General features: G+C 47.2%; 9 protein-coding genes and 2 non-coding genes across 12 annotated transcripts; 4 read left to right on the forward strand and 7 right to left on the reverse strand.

Annotated features, from left to right (window-relative positions):
* Nucleotides 1-196: 196 nt before the first annotated feature.
* On the reverse strand, nt 197-268 carry BDBG_16264. The gene has a single exon. It is a non-coding gene; the product is annotated as a tRNA-Gln (tRNA).
* A 127-nt stretch (nt 269-395) lies between these two features.
* On the reverse strand, nt 396-467 carry BDBG_16265. Its single transcript has one exon. It is a non-coding gene; the product is annotated as a tRNA-Gln (tRNA).
* Nucleotides 468-1,015: 548 nt separating this feature from the next.
* On the forward strand, nt 1,016-2,789 carry BDBG_01044 (uncharacterized protein; the record flags this gene model as incomplete). Its single annotated transcript, XM_031720165.1, has 2 exons — nt 1,016-1,582; nt 1,647-2,789. 2 exons carry the CDS (start codon nt 1,016-1,018, stop codon nt 2,787-2,789), a joined length of 1,710 nt encoding a protein of 569 aa, XP_031576211.1.
* Nucleotides 2,790-2,838: 49 nt separating this feature from the next.
* BDBG_01045 (uncharacterized protein) lies at nt 2,839-3,402 on the reverse strand (the record flags this gene model as incomplete). Its single annotated transcript, XM_002628091.1, has 1 exon — nt 2,839-3,402. The coding sequence occupies one exon, from the start codon at nt 3,400-3,402 to the stop codon at nt 2,839-2,841; it is 564 nt and encodes a 187-aa protein (XP_002628137.1).
* A 924-nt stretch (nt 3,403-4,326) lies between these two features.
* On the reverse strand, nt 4,327-6,897 carry BDBG_01046 (AP-3 adaptor complex subunit beta; the record flags this gene model as incomplete). Its single annotated transcript, XM_031720166.1, has 3 exons — nt 4,327-6,567; nt 6,622-6,782; nt 6,858-6,897. The coding sequence occupies 3 exons, from the start codon at nt 6,895-6,897 to the stop codon at nt 4,327-4,329; spliced, it is 2,442 nt and encodes an 813-aa protein (XP_031576212.1).
* Nucleotides 5,736-8,146, forward strand: BDBG_01047. Of its 2 annotated transcripts, XM_031720167.1 has the most exons (2): nt 5,736-7,387; nt 7,463-8,142. In XM_031720167.1, the coding sequence occupies exons 1-2, from the start codon at nt 7,277-7,279 to the stop codon at nt 7,970-7,972; spliced, it is 621 nt and encodes a 206-aa protein (XP_031576213.1). In that variant the 5' UTR covers nt 5,736-7,276; the 3' UTR covers nt 7,973-8,142. The 2 variants fall into 2 exon arrangements, with proteins under 2 accessions (XP_031576213.1, XP_002628139.2); XM_002628093.2 differs by having other exon boundaries at nt 6,516-8,146.
* Nucleotides 7,922-9,977, reverse strand: BDBG_01048 (kinetochore protein nuf2). The gene is made up of 4 exons (XM_031720168.1): nt 9,733-9,977; nt 9,397-9,657; nt 8,418-9,332; nt 7,922-8,334 (listed from the first exon to the last, which is right to left on the reverse strand). The coding sequence occupies exons 1-4, from the start codon at nt 9,838-9,840 to the stop codon at nt 8,221-8,223; spliced, it is 1,398 nt and encodes a 465-aa protein (XP_031576214.1). The 5' UTR covers nt 9,841-9,977; the 3' UTR covers nt 7,922-8,220.
* A 127-nt stretch (nt 9,978-10,104) lies between these two features.
* On the forward strand, nt 10,105-12,041 carry BDBG_01049 (translation initiation factor eIF-2B subunit alpha). Its single transcript, XM_002628095.2, has 2 exons — nt 10,105-10,506; nt 10,578-12,041. The coding sequence occupies exons 1-2, from the start codon at nt 10,463-10,465 to the stop codon at nt 11,677-11,679; spliced, it is 1,146 nt and encodes a 381-aa protein (XP_002628141.2). The 5' UTR covers nt 10,105-10,462; the 3' UTR covers nt 11,680-12,041.
* Nucleotides 11,970-14,033, reverse strand: BDBG_16266 (uncharacterized protein). The gene has a single exon (XM_031724255.1). The coding sequence runs from the start codon at nt 13,180-13,182 to the stop codon at nt 12,904-12,906; it is 279 nt and encodes a 92-aa protein (XP_031576215.1). The 5' UTR covers nt 13,183-14,033; the 3' UTR covers nt 11,970-12,903.
* Nucleotides 14,034-14,099: 66 nt separating this feature from the next.
* BDBG_01050 (uncharacterized protein) lies at nt 14,100-16,098 on the reverse strand. Its single transcript, XM_002628096.2, has one exon. The coding sequence runs from the start codon at nt 15,497-15,499 to the stop codon at nt 14,477-14,479; it is 1,023 nt and encodes a 340-aa protein (XP_002628142.1). The 5' UTR covers nt 15,500-16,098; the 3' UTR covers nt 14,100-14,476.
* Nucleotides 16,099-16,992: 894 nt separating this feature from the next.
* Nucleotides 16,993-18,119, forward strand: BDBG_01051 (uncharacterized protein; the record flags this gene model as incomplete). Its single annotated transcript, XM_002628097.2, has 3 exons — nt 16,993-17,016; nt 17,151-17,470; nt 17,685-18,119. Exons 2-3 carry the CDS (start codon nt 17,237-17,239, stop codon nt 18,117-18,119), a joined length of 669 nt encoding a protein of 222 aa, XP_002628143.1. The 5' UTR covers nt 16,993-17,016; nt 17,151-17,236.
* Between the last annotated feature and the right edge of the window lie 80 nt (nt 18,120-18,199).

Raw genomic sequence — 18,199 nt, forward strand, 5'->3', positions numbered from 1 at the left:
GCTTTGGAAGGGAGTTGGTGAGGTTGGAAAGATGCGATGACAATGCGACGACCAATCGTGAAAATGCTATCCCAGCTTAAAATACAGTGGTTAAAACAAATCTCACAAAAAGTAGGTGTTAATTAAACAAGGGTAAAAGAAAAGAAAAGAAAAGAAAAGAAAGAAACAGAAAAAGAAGAATAAGAAGGACTTTGTTAGGTCGTACTGGGACTCGAACCCGGGTTTCCAGAATCAGAATCTGGCGTGCTAACCGCTACACTATACAACCGTAACTTGATTGGTTGCCGGCGGCATGGATTACGTCTCATTTACATTTTACTCCTCGGTGTGAAAAATGAAAAAAAGAAAGAAAAATAACAGAGAAATTTAAAAACGAACTTCCACATTTACACATTAGGTCGTACTGGGAATCGAACCCAGGTTTCCAGAATCAGAATCTGGCGTGCTGACCGCTACACTATACAACCGCGAGTTATTGGCAGACCCGACCCCACTTCCATATTTTTGGGCCAGGCATTTGATCACGAGATAAAGTTATACAGTTTTGCGGAAGCAACTCAGTAAGCTATGTAGCTATCTTACCATCTCTCATTTCTACATACTTAAATTACTGATTATATGTCCTCGATAATAATGGAATGGACTGGCATTCTGAACAACTGGGACGGTGCAGACCGCCCGCTGTTCATTCAGCGGGTCCCTGCCCAGTTTCTCTCCCCCTTCAAAAGTCAGAACTTGGGGATCCTAGAACATCTCAAACGTTACAGCTCTTTTCTGCCACAACTCATGCATGAGCTCACACCCAGGGATTGGAACCAACTGGCAATTTAAATAGGATTGAATGCCGTGTAACTGTTGGTTAAAATGAAGCAGAGGCACGTGATTCAGGGGTATATCTGTTTTCGACGCGACCAGGACGCGGTGGCTTTAAAGTCATCCATCCCGTTGCCAGTATCGTCAAAAGCAGCAACCATACCCATCCCAATATTGTCACGATAGGTGGCTCCAAAGTGCGATGGATACCGTCCATAACCCTTCCCAAGACATCCCTTCCGAGGGCCAGAATCACCATGAATCCAACAACCAGACAACAACTCACGATGCAAACGAGCCCAAGCTTCACAAGACCCTTGACAACCAACGCACCATCACCCTCTCAAGTGCTCTGGACCAAGAGGAAGACATGAGAATGGAGTTGCAATATTTGACAAAAATGGCAGACCTACTTACAAATTTATCAATCGAAAAAGAGGAGATCCGAAAGCTTGTTGCTTCTCATTGCGGGTTAGCCAGCCCTGATATGGTTCAAGTGCCGGATATGATTGACTCAAATAATCACCTGACGTGGTTGTATGGAAGCTTCAACGTGTGCATCCCAGTGCGCATCAACGCTGGATCACACCTACCTGCAAAAATGGCATTTAGGGTGCCTTTGCTACATAAGATTGGTGAAGAGGCGTTCCCTGGTAATGCTGAAGAGAAAGTGCGGTCCGAGGCTGCAACCTACATCTGGATCCATGAGAACTGCCCGGATATACCAATTCCAAATCTGCGTGGATTTGGCGTCCCTGGTGGCCTTAGTGTGAGTGTATAATCGCCATTTCGGTTGCCGCTACATAGTCTGCTAACATTTGGCGAGATGACAGTTCTTCCAGCCTAGCTTCGTTCCACTCTGGCAGAGGATCAGGACCCATATCTGGCGCTTTTTCTATAGTCTGTTTCGAAGTTCAGACGGGAGCTATGCGTCTTTTTGCAAATACATCCCACAAAAGAGGACTACATTCTTTGAATATAGTTATATCCTGATTGACTGGATCGAAAGTGACGACTCGCAGATCCTCGCGTATACATGGCAGCAGCCTCATACAGACAAACAGACTGAGAATCTATACAGGGGCATTTCAAAAGTTATGATTTCTCTTGCTAGGATCCCACAACCCCGAATTGGCTCTTGGACCATCGATAACGACGGCCGACTAAGTTTGTCCAATCGTCCTCTATTCCTTCAATTCCATCAACTGGAAAATTGGGCTATTCCAACTATCCCGCGAAACATCACCTACTCAACTGCTGATAGTTTCTATCTTGATTTACTTTCTTGCCATGACAGCCGACTTCGATATCAAAAAAATTCTGCCGGTAGCGAAAAGGATACACGTGAACAAGCCCGAGATCTAGTGATGATGAGAGCACTTCTTCATGAATTTACCAGACAACACTCCCGGAATGGCCCGTTTGTCATGCAGCTGACTGATCTGTATCTTGGAAATATCTTCGTGGATAAGGACTGGAATCTCAAGCATGTCATTGATCTTGAATGGACATGCTCTTTGCCACTTCAAAACCTATTGCCTCCGTATTGGTTGACAGGTAAGGGCATTGATCAACTCGAAGGCCCAGAGTATGGACCGTTCAAGACATGTTACGAAAAGTTTGCGGAGATATTTGAAGAGGAAGAAGACAGGGCAGGACAACTACACCACAATGGACACCACCTGTCTCGGGCCACGAGCTTGAAAAGTGCCCTAGAAGATGGTCGATTCTGGTACTTGGCCGCACTCCGAAGCCCAAAGGGTCTGTTCAACGTTTTCAGACAACATCTAATACCATTCTATGGACTCACTAACGAATACAAATGTCTCGCGGAGACTGTATCTTCATTCTGGACACCTGGAATGGCTTCATTTGTGGAAGTGAAGATGAAAGAACTGGGCCAGTACAAACAAGAGGTTCGGGATATTTTCGATGATAGTGCAAAGAGTGGGCATCCTCGATTCTCCCCCACATAGCCATGGTTTTGTTACTTGCTCCCACATAATGGAACGGTTCTACAAACTTCTAATTTCCCCTATGGCGTCGTGCAAGAGCGTCATGACCACTTTTGCTCACGATTTGGGCTGCTTGGGGATTCTGGGCTACCCCTGCGCTGAAATTCTCTCCTGTCCTTTCTGATGCTGCCGTAGGTAGTGCCCTACCCGTCAAGGCTTGTAATGTTAGCTCTCTGTCCCTTTTGACGTGTTCGGGAACCGTAGTATCGCCCGTTGTATTGCTTTCAGCAGGATCGTGAGTGGTAGCAACGTTATCAACTCTTTGTTCATATGTAGAGTCTTTAGTAGTGCTTGCTGCCTGGATCGAGGAGTCCATGCTAAAGGCACTCATCAGTTGAGGCTGATTATGCCCAGACTGATTGTCAGAATCTGGGCTCGACGAGTACGGGCTAAAGCGACTAATCTCTTCATGCCGACAATGTCCAGGTTGATTGTTGGATTCTGGGCCCGAGGAGTACGGGCTAAAGCGACTAATCTCTTCACGCTGATTCTGCTGAGGCTGATTGTTGGTTGTCTGGCTAGAGGCAGGGTTTCCTTGCCTAGCTCTGTTGATCCTACGGCGGGGATCTGGCATGACGACTTCCTGTCTTCAACATTAGCTACGGTTATGAGTGAAGAGATGCTGTGTGTTGTCATACCGTGAGTTCTTTCGCAGAAAGAAAAGGTTTTATCTTGCTATCTTGCTATCTTGCTATCTTGCTATCTTGCTATCTTGCTATCTTGCTATCTTGCTATCTTGCTATCTTGCTATCTTGCTATTGAGATCTCTTTCGATTCCTGATGAAGTCCGGAAGCGTGCAAGCAAGGCATTTTATTCTTGACAGGGCAATGAGCTGTTGCATATTTGCCTCCCCAGGTAAGGTACCTGGGGAGGTAGGTATAGTAGGCAAATCTAATCTTATGATCTTTGTTAGAGGGTTTTCTTTTGCGTATAGTTGTTCCAAACATAGTCAGGGGGGAGAATGATATGAAGCGAAGCATGAAACCGACCAGTTTGCAGACTCACCTTTCACCTCAAAGTTGTCCATTCTAATCCGTGCCATTTCCCCCAGGCTGGATTAAAATGGGAATTCTCACTATATTGCCGCCAAAGTCTTTTCTTCCTTTGTCATATGGCATTGCATCATGGTCTGAGCAACCCCTCCCAGCTCAAAGTTCTTGGTGTCTTCGTGAATCCTTCGAAACAAGATGTTGGATTGTTTGCGTGGCGGCTGTGTTTGGAATTGATATTTCATATCAATTCGTCAGCAATCATAATATGCAAATGAATGATAACTGACCTGCTGAGCAGTGATGGCCCTGTTTCAACCTCAGATCCCCTGAGCACATACATGCCCAGGTGTTGTTGTGTCATGCTTCAGAAAATCCCAACAATTGAAATTGAAACAAAGGTGTGTTGATATGTGCTTATAGATATTAACACATAGGCTTGTCTTGTCTAAGTGGCATGAAAAAGATGATACGTCCAATTCAATCAATAGAGCCAAAGTTAAACCATTCATCGTACCAGAGCGGCTTTTTCATCATCCGAACCCGTATGCTCGTCATCTTCTTCATACTCATCCCCTAGCTCGTCCTCTCCCTTTTGGCTCTCCTCCTCTGATTCCTCCTCCGATTCTTCACTCTCCTCGCTCTCATATTCCGTACTTCCTTCTTCGTCCTCCTCATCTTCCTCGCTCTCCTCACTCTCCTCTTCCGCAAGCCAATCATCCAACGTCTTCTTCCCATTCCCCATTGCAGTCCCATTCTGCCTAACCCTCCCCGTATCAACATCATGCTCCCTGAGTGCATGATCCAACCTCTCGCCAGCCGTCAAATTCACCTTCTCAACAAACCCAGCTCTGCTGCTGGCACTATCGTCGCGCAGTTTGGGATCAGGCTCTTTTCCAGCCTCGACCCAGTCCGGAAGAGGTTCATAGCCACGCAAACCATGGATACCGGCATCCGGCCCTATGACCAGCGTAGATGTGCCGAGGAGCAGGCCCTTGCGCGTTTCGGATGGGGAAGGAGTAAAGGGGACTGGTTTCGGGGCAAGGAGGAGGAGGCTAGCGAGTTGTGTGGAGCTCGGAACTGCGAGTAAAGATTTGTAGAGGCGGGCGCGATCGCGGAGGTCGTAGGAGGTATCATAGCGGGCTAGGAGGAGGATATACTGCCATAAGACTACCATGGGGTCTTCTTCTTTTTGTCCTTCTTGGAAAGGAGGGTGTGAGGGGCCATCATGGTCATAGCCGTGGTTTACATCATTATTATCATCGGCCGTATTTTTAGCTGTTTCGGCGATATTTAGGAGGTGATGGAGGTAAACCTTCGCGCCTAGAAGGACAATTTGCTGCTTTGACGCTTCGGATTCATCTGCGAACCCTTTGGCGAGAATCCGCAGGACATCCGGAGCAATATTATTGCCCACGTCAATGCCCGCAAACTCTCCCACTAACCATATGATGCTGGCCCGTGCATCAGGGCTAGTTGTTGTGTCTAGGTGTTTAGCTAGCATGACGACTGTGTTTTTATGTGATGCAGGATCCTGCTGGATAAGATGCCTAATGACGGTTAAGGCCTCTGACACAAGATTATCGTCTGCGCTGGATATCTGGCCCAGGAGAACTCGAAGGCACCGCGCTGACGTGGTCGCGTCACTTTGAGCACATCTCCCGATTGCCCTTACACTTTCTCGAACGAGGTCAGGTTGGGATCCATGTGAAAAATGCTCCAATTCACTAAGAATGATGCCTTTAAGGTGCAGCCCACAGTGTGGGAATAGTAAGGTCAAGATCTCTAGTTTTAACCTCCATATATGCGGAACATCGGACGAGCGAATTAGAAAATGCGAAGCGTATTTCAAGAAAGGCTTGGGGTCGACGAGTGCAATGCATATGATGTTGTATAGCGCCACATGTTGAGTATCCTGCGGACCCCGCAATAGGGCAATTAATGGCCCAACTGCAGTATTGAGGTATGTGGGCGTTCCTACGTATAGAAAGAGGCGGACGACGCTCACGATGACGGCGGAATTCCGACTTTGAAGCAGAGGTTTGCACGCTTTTAGCAGGAGATCAAGATCTGGGTCGACTACCTGAATCTCCTTGCCGAACTCCTCGGGTTCCGCATTCCCTTCATCTCCATCTTCATAAAAACCCTTGGGGTTGGATACCCTTATTCTTTCTGTCCTCCTAGGAAAGCATTTTCTGGCATATACTGTCATCAGCCGTAGGGTCGCAAGCTGGCCCCATTCATCCATATCCACCAGCTTCCTCACCAGGCTGCGATAATGTTTGTGTATCAAATCAATCCTGTCAGGGCACACCTCGAGAAAGGACGATACTGCAGGTCCCACGACGAAGTACTGACTGTCGCCTAGGAGTGTAGATAGATATTCCAAAAGCTGAGGCAACGTGGATGGATCTAGTCTATAGCATTTTGGAATGGCTAGTGCTGCAGCTTTGCGCACATGAGGACTCATATCTCCACAACCACGTTTAATGGCCAACGACACGATCTGGTTAATAACGGGAACCCTGATCCCCGACATTGTCCGCAAAGCCATGGCGCGCACTTGAGGATTCTGATCCGTCAATGATTTTTGAATGGCGTTGATAGAGAGGAGTGCGAGATCCGGTTCGGACTCGGCATGGTGAAGTAGGTAGATGTAGACTAGTTTCTTCACCTCGATATTTGGGTTCGCGACGTTCTTCACAACTGAGGAGAAGAAGGGTAGACATGGTTCGCCTCTATACATTAACTGGATACTCTGTCAGCGCCTTTCATTAACCATATTAGAGTGCATCGATCATACAGCTATGACTTTCCGCAACCCGTCCAGTATATCCCGATCACTCCTGCTGTCGAGGAGCTTCTTGATCTGCGAAAACGAGATATGGCGGTATGGTGAGTTTGATTTGAAAGCGCCCCGGGAACTGCTGGCGCTTTGAGCGGCTTCGATTGTGAGCTCCCGAGCTGTAGATACCATATAAGTATATGCTGATGCTCCATATGACCGGGGAATCTTAAAACGGGCAGCGGGTTAATTACCTGTTTCCAGCATGGAGGAAATGCGCGAGATCGACTCCATTTTTCAATTTGGCCCCAGCAGCTGCGCGCGCCCGCAGCTAATCTGGTGTAGTCGAGCAGCTCATGGAATAGAAACGGAATGGTGGAACAAACAAGGCGGTGGGCGGGGGTGAGTTGGTGTTGGTAGTGCGCAGGATGACGCTGTGGTTGAAGTTGCCGAGTGATGGAGCTTTGGTGGCGTTGTTGTCTTGTCCCTCGCCAAGTACGACAACGACGACACACCCAAGACATCAACTGTGATATATCGATGGATACACGCCTGTTGTGCTTTGCAATATCTGCACTGAGATATAGACGAGTGAAACTATTACTATGACATTTATAGTCTCACCCAAACATCTATCTTGCGGAACAGAGCAAGATCTCTCTCCCCTTGGCGAATGCCCCTCGATATGGTCTCCAATCGCAGCCCAATTATCCTATCTCTAGACTCCACAGGAGACTTAGTGGAACATCTACTTGCAAGAGACGCGCCTGCGACCACACTGATTGTATGCTCTACCAGAGATGCCTTTTTACAGCAACTGTGCGCTGCAGTGACGTCAACTGAACAGGGAACTGAACAGCCGCCCTCACCACAAGATGACCACGGCATGGACTACCATATATCCTCAAATTGTCGGTTTTACAATACCATAGGGTTGATTGCTCAGTCTAAAAAGGTCACATTGGCGTTTTGCCCAAGCCTTGAGCATTTTCGTGCTTACATATCTGTTTTCCGACGTCGGCGGCTGCCGTCACCTCAACAAGAGCACGGTCGTCTCTCATACAGAAGTAGGCCTGTACTGGCTGTCCTTGGTCTGATTGCACTTCATTACGATACGAAGGAGTTTTCTGCCCAGGGCATTGCGAAAAATCTTGCACTCACTGTTGAGATTGCTGCTAGGGAGGGGTTTAATTTGACCTTGTGCGAGTGCGTTGTTGTTGGTCGTGAAAATGCCAGTGGTGGTCGCCTGTGGGATGCTGAAGTGCCTCTGCTAAGCGGACAGACACTCGTGGCGGGAACTGAAAGTGCTCATACAGGGCGGACTGTGAAAGTGAATCAAGTTGCGAGAAGATGGTTTTATTTTGTTTGAGTGAACAAAGTATTTACAAAGACGAGAAGGAATCCTCCTTGAATTATGGAACCTGCCCCAAGTTCCCCAAGTTTATGCAAGAAAGCCCCCGAACCAGAACCGGGAAAATAATACCAAATCAACCTTGAAACCATAAGGGTATCCTGGAAAAAAGAAAAAAAAAAAAAAAAGGCACGCCTAACCGCTCGATCGAACACCCAAGTCCTAACTCCTAAAACCCGAGCCCAATTTGAACCGACAATCAATTCTCAAAGACATTTTTCCATTTCCGTGATGTAAAGCTTGATGTGGGACTCTAACTTCAAGTACTCGTCGTGTGCGTTGTGAATTTCATTCTCGATATTTTCTTTGAGGTCGACCATCTGCAGTAGAGGTTAGTTGGGTGAAATTCCAAGCCACAAGTATTTGAAACTGTTGTAGACAGTTTCTGCGTCTGGTGTGTCACCTTCTTCTCTGTTTGCTCGATCCGAATTCTCCGCCTTTCCATGTCGCGCTGCTTCTCGGCACGTTCCTCGCGAAGCTGCTTCTGAATTTCCCTCAGCTCCTCCATCCGCGCCTGTGCTGATTCCTGTTTCTCTCGGCTACTTCTCCTTAGCGCTTCCGTCCGTTCGTGCCAACGAGCTAGTTGTCTTTGTAGAAGTTTCTCCGTTTGAGCCACTTCCCGGACTGTATTTCCCCGCTCTGTGAGCGCGTCTCTGTTCCGAATGGCTCGAGCATCTTCTTCCTCCTCCTTCTGGAGTTCTAACGCAATGTCTTCTAAAACTTTTACACAACTTTGGACATCATTGGAAACAACATTAAATGTGTCCATTGATGTCTGTAACGCACGCATCCTCCTTTCCATATTATCAATCTGCAGTTTGTCCCTCGTTAGACTGTCCGACAACTCGGTTAGAGACGCCTGAAGCGACGCTGGGCTTTGTAATACGTATGGCCGTAACTTCTCACTCTCCTGTTTGCTCTTCAAGATTTTCTCAGTCATCTCCTCGAGATAGGTTTGTTTTCGGGCCTTCTCCATCTTAACTCGCTCGAGGGTTTCAGCAACACGCTCTTGACTCCGCCTCAACTCCAACAATCTGATTTTTAATTCATCATTCCTTTTAATCTTTTCGTTCACGGGTCCTTCCATCGCTTTTTGCTGCCTGCTCATCTCCGCTAGTCGCTGTTGCATTTCCTGGTTCTCCGCATATAAAGCCTCAATGCGTGCCTTGGTCGTTTCGGATTTACTAAAATGCTTGTCAATCACGCTCGTTTGCGTTTCGCGAAACCGGACAAAATTAATAAGGTAAGAGAATATTTTGACAAGACGGTCGTGTGTAGGTTTTGTAAGATCGGTAAAGGCAAAGTCGTTGACACCGCACTATATATATCAGTTGGAAATTGCGCATTATAAGTATACATAAGAGGACATATATCCAGCATACCTCAACCATCAGCTTTCGCAGGGACATGAAGAACCCCATCAGATTGCGAGTGTCGGGCGGGATGAGATCGACATGGTCTGGACATATATCCTCCGCAGCTGCGCGCATAGCCGGCTCGACAGTCTCTCGGGTCGCATTCATTAGTAGCTCGGCGAACGATTCGAAGACTAATTGGATCTGTTGCGGATTCGGCTTAACCAGGTCGGCCACGGAGAACGGGACACCAATATCGTTTATACACCCTGCGATTTCCCTGTCTGGCTGCAAAAATAATTATTATTAGCAAACACCGGGTTGCACTTATGGATACAATACAATAAAACTATATCTGCTCACAAGTCGCATCAGCGCATCACTATCGTCTTCCTTCTTCTTGCTCCGACCACCACCCTGCTGTTGATGGCCCCCATGCCCGTGCTGGTTCATTCGGGAATTGAACGCCATATTGCAGATACATAAAAGAAAATGCGCATCGGGCAGTTATAATCTTCGTGGCGCTAAAGCGATAAAAAGGTTTATATATAGATTTCGCTCACGATTGAATATATTTCTTCTTCTATTGCGGCCGTGGACGGAAGGAATTTGTTTTGTTTACGCAGGGACGATGACAGCATGCATCCAAAAGGGGTTTAGCGGACGTGAACGAGGGGTTGGTTGTTGCAAATAGTACAAACAGGGCGGCTTGTTTTTTGGTGGGAGAAAGTCTTGGCATCAACTCATCCGCGATTTCAATCATTCTCCGACTGCTGCGTGTCTTTCAAGCTTCAAATATTATTCTCTTGTCGCAGATCTCACTGATATGTGATTGGCTCCATGGTGCAGCTTAGTTTTTAAAATATTAAAAACTTTCTGCCCGTAGAAAGACTTCAGCCATCCCAAATATCGAACCTCTGACTCACTTCCCCAAGCAGGGGCATAATACCTCCCCGCTGATAGCTTCTTTGCGCTCATTTCTTGGTGCAATAAACGACTCGCACTTATACCTGGCGCCATCTACCTGCGTGCCGAATATTAACACCAGCTAGCGCAATTACTATCTGCCAGTGGGCGGACGTTTTCGCGCCCAATGGCAACAACCATGTCGTCCGCAGACAGTTCCAAGCCTTTTGAGTATGCATGCACTACACTCCACCGGATAAATTCTACTGAGTTGAACATGGGCACTGATACTCCGCTTACAGCATCGTTGCCACATACAATGACCTCCTCCTTTCCGACCCCGACCTTACAATGCCAATCGCGGCCATCGAAGCATTGGTTCTCCTCCTAACTCACTCCCCCTCCTCCACAATATCCGAAACCTTGGATCTACTAGAAAGACACACGGCACACTTAAAACGCTCAATAGCGAACCCAATTGGTCTTTCAGCAGGTACTGATCTTTTCCAACGGTACCTCATAACAACACTACAAAGACCAGGCCAGCTAGGGCCCGCGGGAGATTTCAATGCAATCAGGTCGCATCTACTGACCAACGGCCGGTTATTCATCAAGCGCGCGAAGGAAAGCAGGGATCGGATTGCTGCATTCGGAAGAGGCTTTGTACGGGATGGAAGCACGGTGTTAACGAACGGCGATTCTAGGGTGGTAGGGGCCTTATTGCGGAAGGCTGCGGATGAGCTGAAGGAATCTGGAGCCCCCGCGGCTAGATTTCGGGTTATTTACGTGTTGTCGAACGTTCACACTAAGGATGGCAATGGCGATGGTAGTTCGTCTGGGTCGGACCTGGAAGGTATGGATACGGTCACCGCACTTAGATCTAGAGGCGTTCCGGTAGCTACAATCCCGGAGTCGGCAGTGGCATATGCACTGGGGATGGTGGATATGGTTATTGTGGGCGCGGAGGGCGTGGTTGAGAACGGCGGTATCATATCGCGCCTGGGGACGTATCAAATTGGTCTTCTGGCCAAAGCGGAGGGCAAGCCATTCTATGTCGTTGCAGAGAGCCACAAGTTCGTCAGGCTGTACCCACTCGGCCAGTACGACCTGCCGATCAAACAGAATGTTGTCGATTTCAAAATGGACCAAAGCAGCGAGTCGGCCAGGACAACCTCCAGCGACCAAACAGGAAGCCAAAACCACGAACATGCAACGAAAGAACCAAGGAATCACCTCAACACGCCACCTAGCGAGCAAACGCCGACACCTACCGAGGAAAAGATATCCATAAAACAGGATGCCGTTGATTTCACACCTCCTCATCTCATCTCCGCTCTGATTACAGAAAGCGGCGTGCTTACACCTAGTGCCGTTAGTGAGGAGTTGATCAAGATATGGTTTTGAATTTACAACCCTTTGCCTCAGACTCTTTAAATACTTCTTTTCTTTCGTCTGTCGCTGGTTGAGAAGTTATGCATCAATCGAAAGATGATATGGAATCGTTAATAGCCTTTTCCGCCTCGATGTTTCGTGAAAAATATCCGGGCCGTTCTGGCTGCTTCCCAACGGTTGCTGACAGTAGCTTCGTAAGCTCCTTATTAGCCAACTATATAATCCTTCATTCAAAAGCAGAGCCAGACACGGGTGGCATAAAAGATAGGAAATAATAAAGTCATCTTAACTTAATATACATCAGTACATTCACTATTAGTATTTAATAGGTATCATAATTTAACCCAAAACGCCCACCCCAATTTTTACTGAAAAATATATATTACACCAAAATTAGAAAAGGAAACCACATGAAAATAAGCTATGAATAAATAAAAAAAATAAAACAAAATAACAATAAAAACAAACCAAGCATGTATATATCCCTTTAGGCCAAGAAAATCATGTCTCTCACAGGAACTTTCCTAGTCTCCTGCGCCGGAGTTTTTGCCATGTGTTTTTTCACTTTTAAATTTCATCCTGGGGCGGGCCTGGTGCTATACCTTCTGGCTGAAGGGGGATGACTTTGTATGTCCGTGGCTATCACCCCCTCCCCCCATCAGGCACATCCCCCCATCAGGCACATTGATGATAAAGGTGAGGTGATAGGGTATGGAGTGTTCGGAACATGATGTTACTTGCTGTTCTTCTCCTTGGGTTATTATTTGGTGGCGCAAGCTCGCAAAGGGGCGCACATCTTAGCAATGAACGATGGACCGTTATCGGGGTGGTCCGGCTCTGCGTCTGGTTGAATTTGGTAAAGCGAATGATGATTCTTCATTCCTGGTGTGGACGTGTAGAATGAGTGTTTTCAAAAAAATTGTGTTTCATGGAGTGATACCAGGTACCGCCAATCATGCTACCTGTATATGTCTGAGGGTGAAATATAGCCAAATTCAAAGGTAATAAGAGTTGCGTGAGCGTTCTGTCTCGCATTGCAGATATGGTGTGTCGCGGTTGTTAACTTCTTTCGTGCATACATGGCCACATATGTCGGATTGTATATCAGCTGAATTTCCTCGCGAGAGGTCATTCATCCATAGAGGTGTAGAGTTATCATCGGAACATGGAGTAGCGACGGAAAATGCTGTTTATCTCCAGGAGGGCCCATCTGTTCTTCCCCCAAAGTCTACCTATTCATTCCTCCCCCTCTTCCTCAGGGATAGGAGGAAGAATATCAATCTCGTATCTCGCATGCGTGCCCAAAACTTCCCTATACATCTGAGCCCCAGTACGAGGAATGGGAATCCTGTCAGGCATCCTTGGCCGTGTATTCCTTCTCGCAATCCCTTCTACGAAGAGGACAATCATGCATGACAGTAGAAGGGCATTGCGAAAGTATTCTAAAATGGCGTTGGTGCGCAGGGAGAAGATTTGAACTGTCTGGATGAATTTGCTGATGGCATACATGGTCATGCTTCAACCTTTTCTGGAGTGGATGTGTATGTAGATCTGTTCAGCGATATGCAGATGACGTCCTGGAGTAGATATATGTATATAGTCAAGCATAGAGATATGTAGTTAATTTTATCACTTGTGAGAAGCATGAGAGTAGACGTGCATGGGAAAGAGGGTATGGGAATGAAAAGGAAATATAAGAAATAGAATAAATCGGAGGAAGAGATAGATACTGTTTCCTTCTGACGACATTCTTTTGAGTTTTCGAAGATACACCTCAGAAAGCAAGATTAGATGAACTTATTCCTTAAAGGATGGAGGCAGCCGTAATAAGTAGAGACCAAAACTATAATATAGACATGTCCGTAATGGCCACAAAGTATGCGAGCGCCGAAAGAGTTCATCATGCATCTGGAGAACTAAAAACGGGTTGAACACAGTTTTGACAGATATTAGGCTCAAAAAGGTAAAGTAGAAATGGTGTTTCATGTCGTGAGCAAGAAAAACAGTAGATGAATGCAATGTAACTGATCTCTACATCTGTAGAGCTAACCTCGACCTCTCTCGAGGTCTCAGGCCATGTATCGCCTAGGTATGACGAACAGTAGAAGACATTTCCTTGTAGTTGTAGAGCTATTCAGAATAACTTTCAAGTTACATTTTGTCAGCTTGCTGGAGAAAAGCAAGGTGTGTGTGTATATATCAGGTCGTTAACGAGGATTTGTATGTCGACGAGAATAGTTGAAACGTTAAACGCAGCATAAGCTGGGGTGAACCTAAAAATAGGCGGATTTAGCAGGGCAACGCGGCTGGCGAGAAAACTCTATTTTTTTAAGCTTTGTCGGGAGAAGCTTATTTTAGCCGCCAAACCACCAGCGTCAAAACTGGAGGATGGGAAGGTTGAGGATATGCAAAGTTAGATATTTTGTAGGATTGCTTGAACGGCACGTGTATATAGTTCGACTGAAGTGGAAAGGTCTGTTGACGGCCCCGAATATAGCTAGTGAGGCATCGTAGGTTTGGATGAACCATAGTATAGTTACTCCGTACGGAGTACTAACTAGCCATAGTGAGCTCCTACTCGAATTAATCACATCAGAGCACTTGGAAACGGTAGCCTGCAATAACCACCGACATTGGTTATCTATCTATCTTAATAGTTAAACTATTTATAAAAGGGATGTCTATCTAAAAGTAAAAGTAAAATAGAATAAACCTAAGAACTACTTAGAAACAAAGAGATGTCATAATCATAGAAAAACAAAACATCATTAATCGCGAGTTTAAAAACGAGCACATACACACAACTCCATCATGACTGAAATTCCCCAAACTCCCCACCGCCATCATCGTCATTATCACCGAAGCCCAGGACCACCTTATTCTCTTCCGTGTTCAACATAGACTGCGGCCTTCGCCGTCGATCGCTCCGCCCGCCGGATGGCGGGGGCGCGATCATTGGAAACGCCGTAGAGGAGGAATCGCCATCTCCATCCCCTCTCGAAGCCGGCGCTGGCGGCGGAGGGAGGCAAAATAACGCCGTCTGTTCCTCCTGGGCAGCCATAGCGGGGCTGACCAACTTATCCGCGGTGTTGGGTTTCTTCCCACCAATATTGATACTGATCGTCTGCCCGGGTTTCAGGCTGTAATCTCTTGGCGGCTGCTGCGCTGGGCTTCCCGGTGCCGGTTTCTGTTGTGGGCCTGATCCTGGTAATACCCTACCCGTTTTGGCTGTTGTGGTAGCGGCGGCCCTTCCTGTACCTGTCTGCCCACCCTGGGCAAACCCCAACACCTTCCGCGCCTCTTGCAGCGTGACGCCGAAATCGAAGGCTTCGCTTCTATCTTCGAATCCAATGCCTAATATTGCTTTTCGCCCGTCATTCATAACTCTTATCGCGAAGAACCGAGAAGAATCGATGGCATGCTCGACGGCGCCTGGATCGGTGTACGGGGCTGCCGCGAAGAGGTTTCCGGTGCTTGGGTCCTCCAGGACAATGTCTACTTTGACTTTTTCTTGCGGACTAGCTACCGCCGCCGCTATGGTAGTTGCTGCTGGGATGCCTGGACGGGGTGGTATCTGTGTCCGTGTGTGCGGTTGCGGGGGAGCAGGGAGGGTAATTGCGGTCTCAATAATGCGAAGTCGGGCAGTGAAGATCTGGCGGGTCTGGTTGTTATTCTTCGGATCTGGAACGGTCCAATCGGCAGCGGCGTAGCCCTTCATAGAGGTCAAAGGTGGAATTGCATAGACGTGGACGGGATGGCAGATGAAAAGGACTCGTTGGATAGCATCGTTCGGGAGCTCTTTGCCCGTTGCGGGATCGATTTGACCAGACATTCTAGAAGTAAGTTAATTTCGGTATGTGGGGGGATGGGAAAAAGCTCGCATAGAGCGCTTTGAATGGTACGCTCCGAAACTATACACAGGATGTGCGGTGTTTCCCTTCCATCTTGTTATGATTGCTGAAGGCGGCGGGTGCAACAGCTGGAAACCCCGCTGCCTGGTGGGGTAATAACAATACGAAATTTTGCGCAGTTGGGCTATTTAAGTCTCGTATCGATTGGTAATGTTGTGACGCACCCTACGCCATAACTGTTCCGTTTTTGGAACCCCACTCTATTTTGAATATTAATACCAACTTGTGTAACTTCTATGTGTTTGTCGATATTCCATTCTCTAGGAATTACATGTCTGGAAAATGTTGATACAAGACAACGCGGATGGGTTTCGCGTGTTGTTTTACTTGTGCGTCATCTTAACTATGCATTCCTGGATTTAGTTGAGGCTGGCATCTATCTTCCTGACGGATCCATGGATATACACCCAGGAAGGACGTTTGTTGCAGGCCAATGATTGTCCAGGCAGGAGAATCCAGACCAATGCAAAAAATTGGATCTACTGGTGAACCCATGGGAATGCAGAACCTATCTGCGGACTTTGGAAGCCATCCTCAAACTTTTGTCTCTTGGATTATGACGATATTTCGGTGATTTGTCACAATCTCTATCCGCAGAAGCATGGCCGTAGAAAAGCTCTGCCCCTCAAAAATCAGCTTACGTGATGATGATGATCATCATCATCATCTTGGACATCATCATCTTGGACACTTTCCGCAGAACATGTATCTTCAATGGGCTCCTTGAAAACATACCCCGTGGAAAGGCTAATGAGGAGAGGAAAATATATTTAAAAACCATCTACAACGTCCGCAGGATCAATCACCTACAGCCGGGTAATATCTCAGGACGTAAAAGGATCGAACGCTGTCAGGGGCAAGCCGACGATGTAGAACTTCCAAGACGAGGGTGATTTGATTTGCCTAATGCCTAATGAACCCTTTTCATTCCAACTAAGTTTTTCTAAACCAGATGGGATGGATTGGATGGATTGACAACCGTCGGTCCCTGTTCTTAAAGAGTTCTGCTGCTGAAAACCAGGAAACATGGAAAACTAATATCAAACTCACCAGTTTGTTAGTTGGTTATCACTGGAACAGGACAAGCAACCGCAGACGAGATTACGACACGATGTCAAGCGAATTAACGCACTATTTTGCTGGACAAAAAGACACTGCAGCCAGTCTCATTGCGACGCCACTGTTCATCCACCGCGCGATGGGAATCGACATTTCGAACGAACTGTGAGAAAGCAGAGAGACATGGTTCCTCGCCGGATCCGGCCTGCCAGATGGTGAAAAACCAAATATGCTGACATATTTAGGACATTTTTTTTATGATATTATACGTAGAGGCAATATTATTTTCAGTACGGCGCCATCCAGTATGCTTGTTTGAGTTAATGATAACTAGTTATTGGGTGGAATGTTAACGAAAAAAGAGAATGTTTATGGAAAAGCAAGTAGACAGGTTCTCCCGCTTTCTTTGTCTCAAGTCTTTTTCTTTCTTTTTTCTTTTTGCTCGTTTCTTTTCCGTGACTGTGCCACCCAGCTTGATAGCGGGGTCGTTGATTGCTTCTGACACCGCTGTAGATCGGATCTCTCCATCCAACCAACCCCTTCGCCAGGCGCGCCAACGAACAAGTTTCAGGAACAGGGCTCAAGAAGCAGGAACAGGAATGGCCAGTTATATATATCCCCAACCAGAGGATCGTGTTGGCAGGGCAGGAGGAGACTGGGCCTTTGCCCTGAGAGCCGTAGCCCATTTCCCGAGATTTTGTTTCGAAATACGAGCCACGAGTCGAGAGGGGAAGAAGAATAATGGTTGTGAAGACAATGATACTTGGCAGTTGGAACCATGTCAGATAAAATCAGATCAGCGGAAAAAACGAAAGAATTTTCTCTCGACTGAAGTCCGTTCAGAAATTTGTATTGCAAGAATCAGTCAGCCCTATAACTGTGTCCAGCAAAAGTCAAAATAAAGTATCATAGTAGTCAGGTTTAGAGTGTGGTAGAATTTGCGGGGAGGTGTCCCCTGCTATCTACTACCCCAGCATGCCCAGCCTAGGTAGATAATTTCAGGGAGTGTCGAGAAGAGGCTGAAATGAGGCGAGCGTTGATGTATAGGTATCTTTTGTTGGCGGTTGGCGGTTGGCGGTTGGCGGCTGGGCAAGCTGGCAAGCTGGCAATTTGGCAGTTTGGCAGTTTTTGGCAGATGGATTTGCCCCAATCCAATGCAACCATATCCGGACACAAGATAATCCAGGCCGAGACAACCAGCGGTCCAAACAACATGACATATCATTGCCGGAGGCTCCACGGTGCCTGGTACCTAGGGACGCGGGGCGACTAGGCCCAACACGGCTAGGGCCGGAGGTGGTGAGAGTGTTTGTGGTAGGAGCGAGTGAGACCTACGCCGGCTGCCCCTTCCTGTTTCGCAGCGCCCGTCTCGCGGTTCCCCTGTGTGTGCCTGCGGCGAGTCTGTGGGCGAGGCTCCTCCTGCCTGGCCGGGCTAGTCTGTCTCTCTTTTCCATCGCATCCAAACCTCATCTTCAACTTTAACTTTAACTTCACCTCCTCTCCATGTCTATCCACTCTACACGCCCACCGCCACGTAACACCTCTTCATCTAAACGGCTTGC

This window comes from Blastomyces gilchristii (assembly GCF_000003855.2).
Source record: "Blastomyces gilchristii SLH14081 genomic scaffold supercont1.2, whole genome shotgun sequence".
Classification (NCBI taxonomy): domain Eukaryota; kingdom Fungi; phylum Ascomycota; class Eurotiomycetes; order Onygenales; family Ajellomycetaceae; genus Blastomyces; species Blastomyces gilchristii.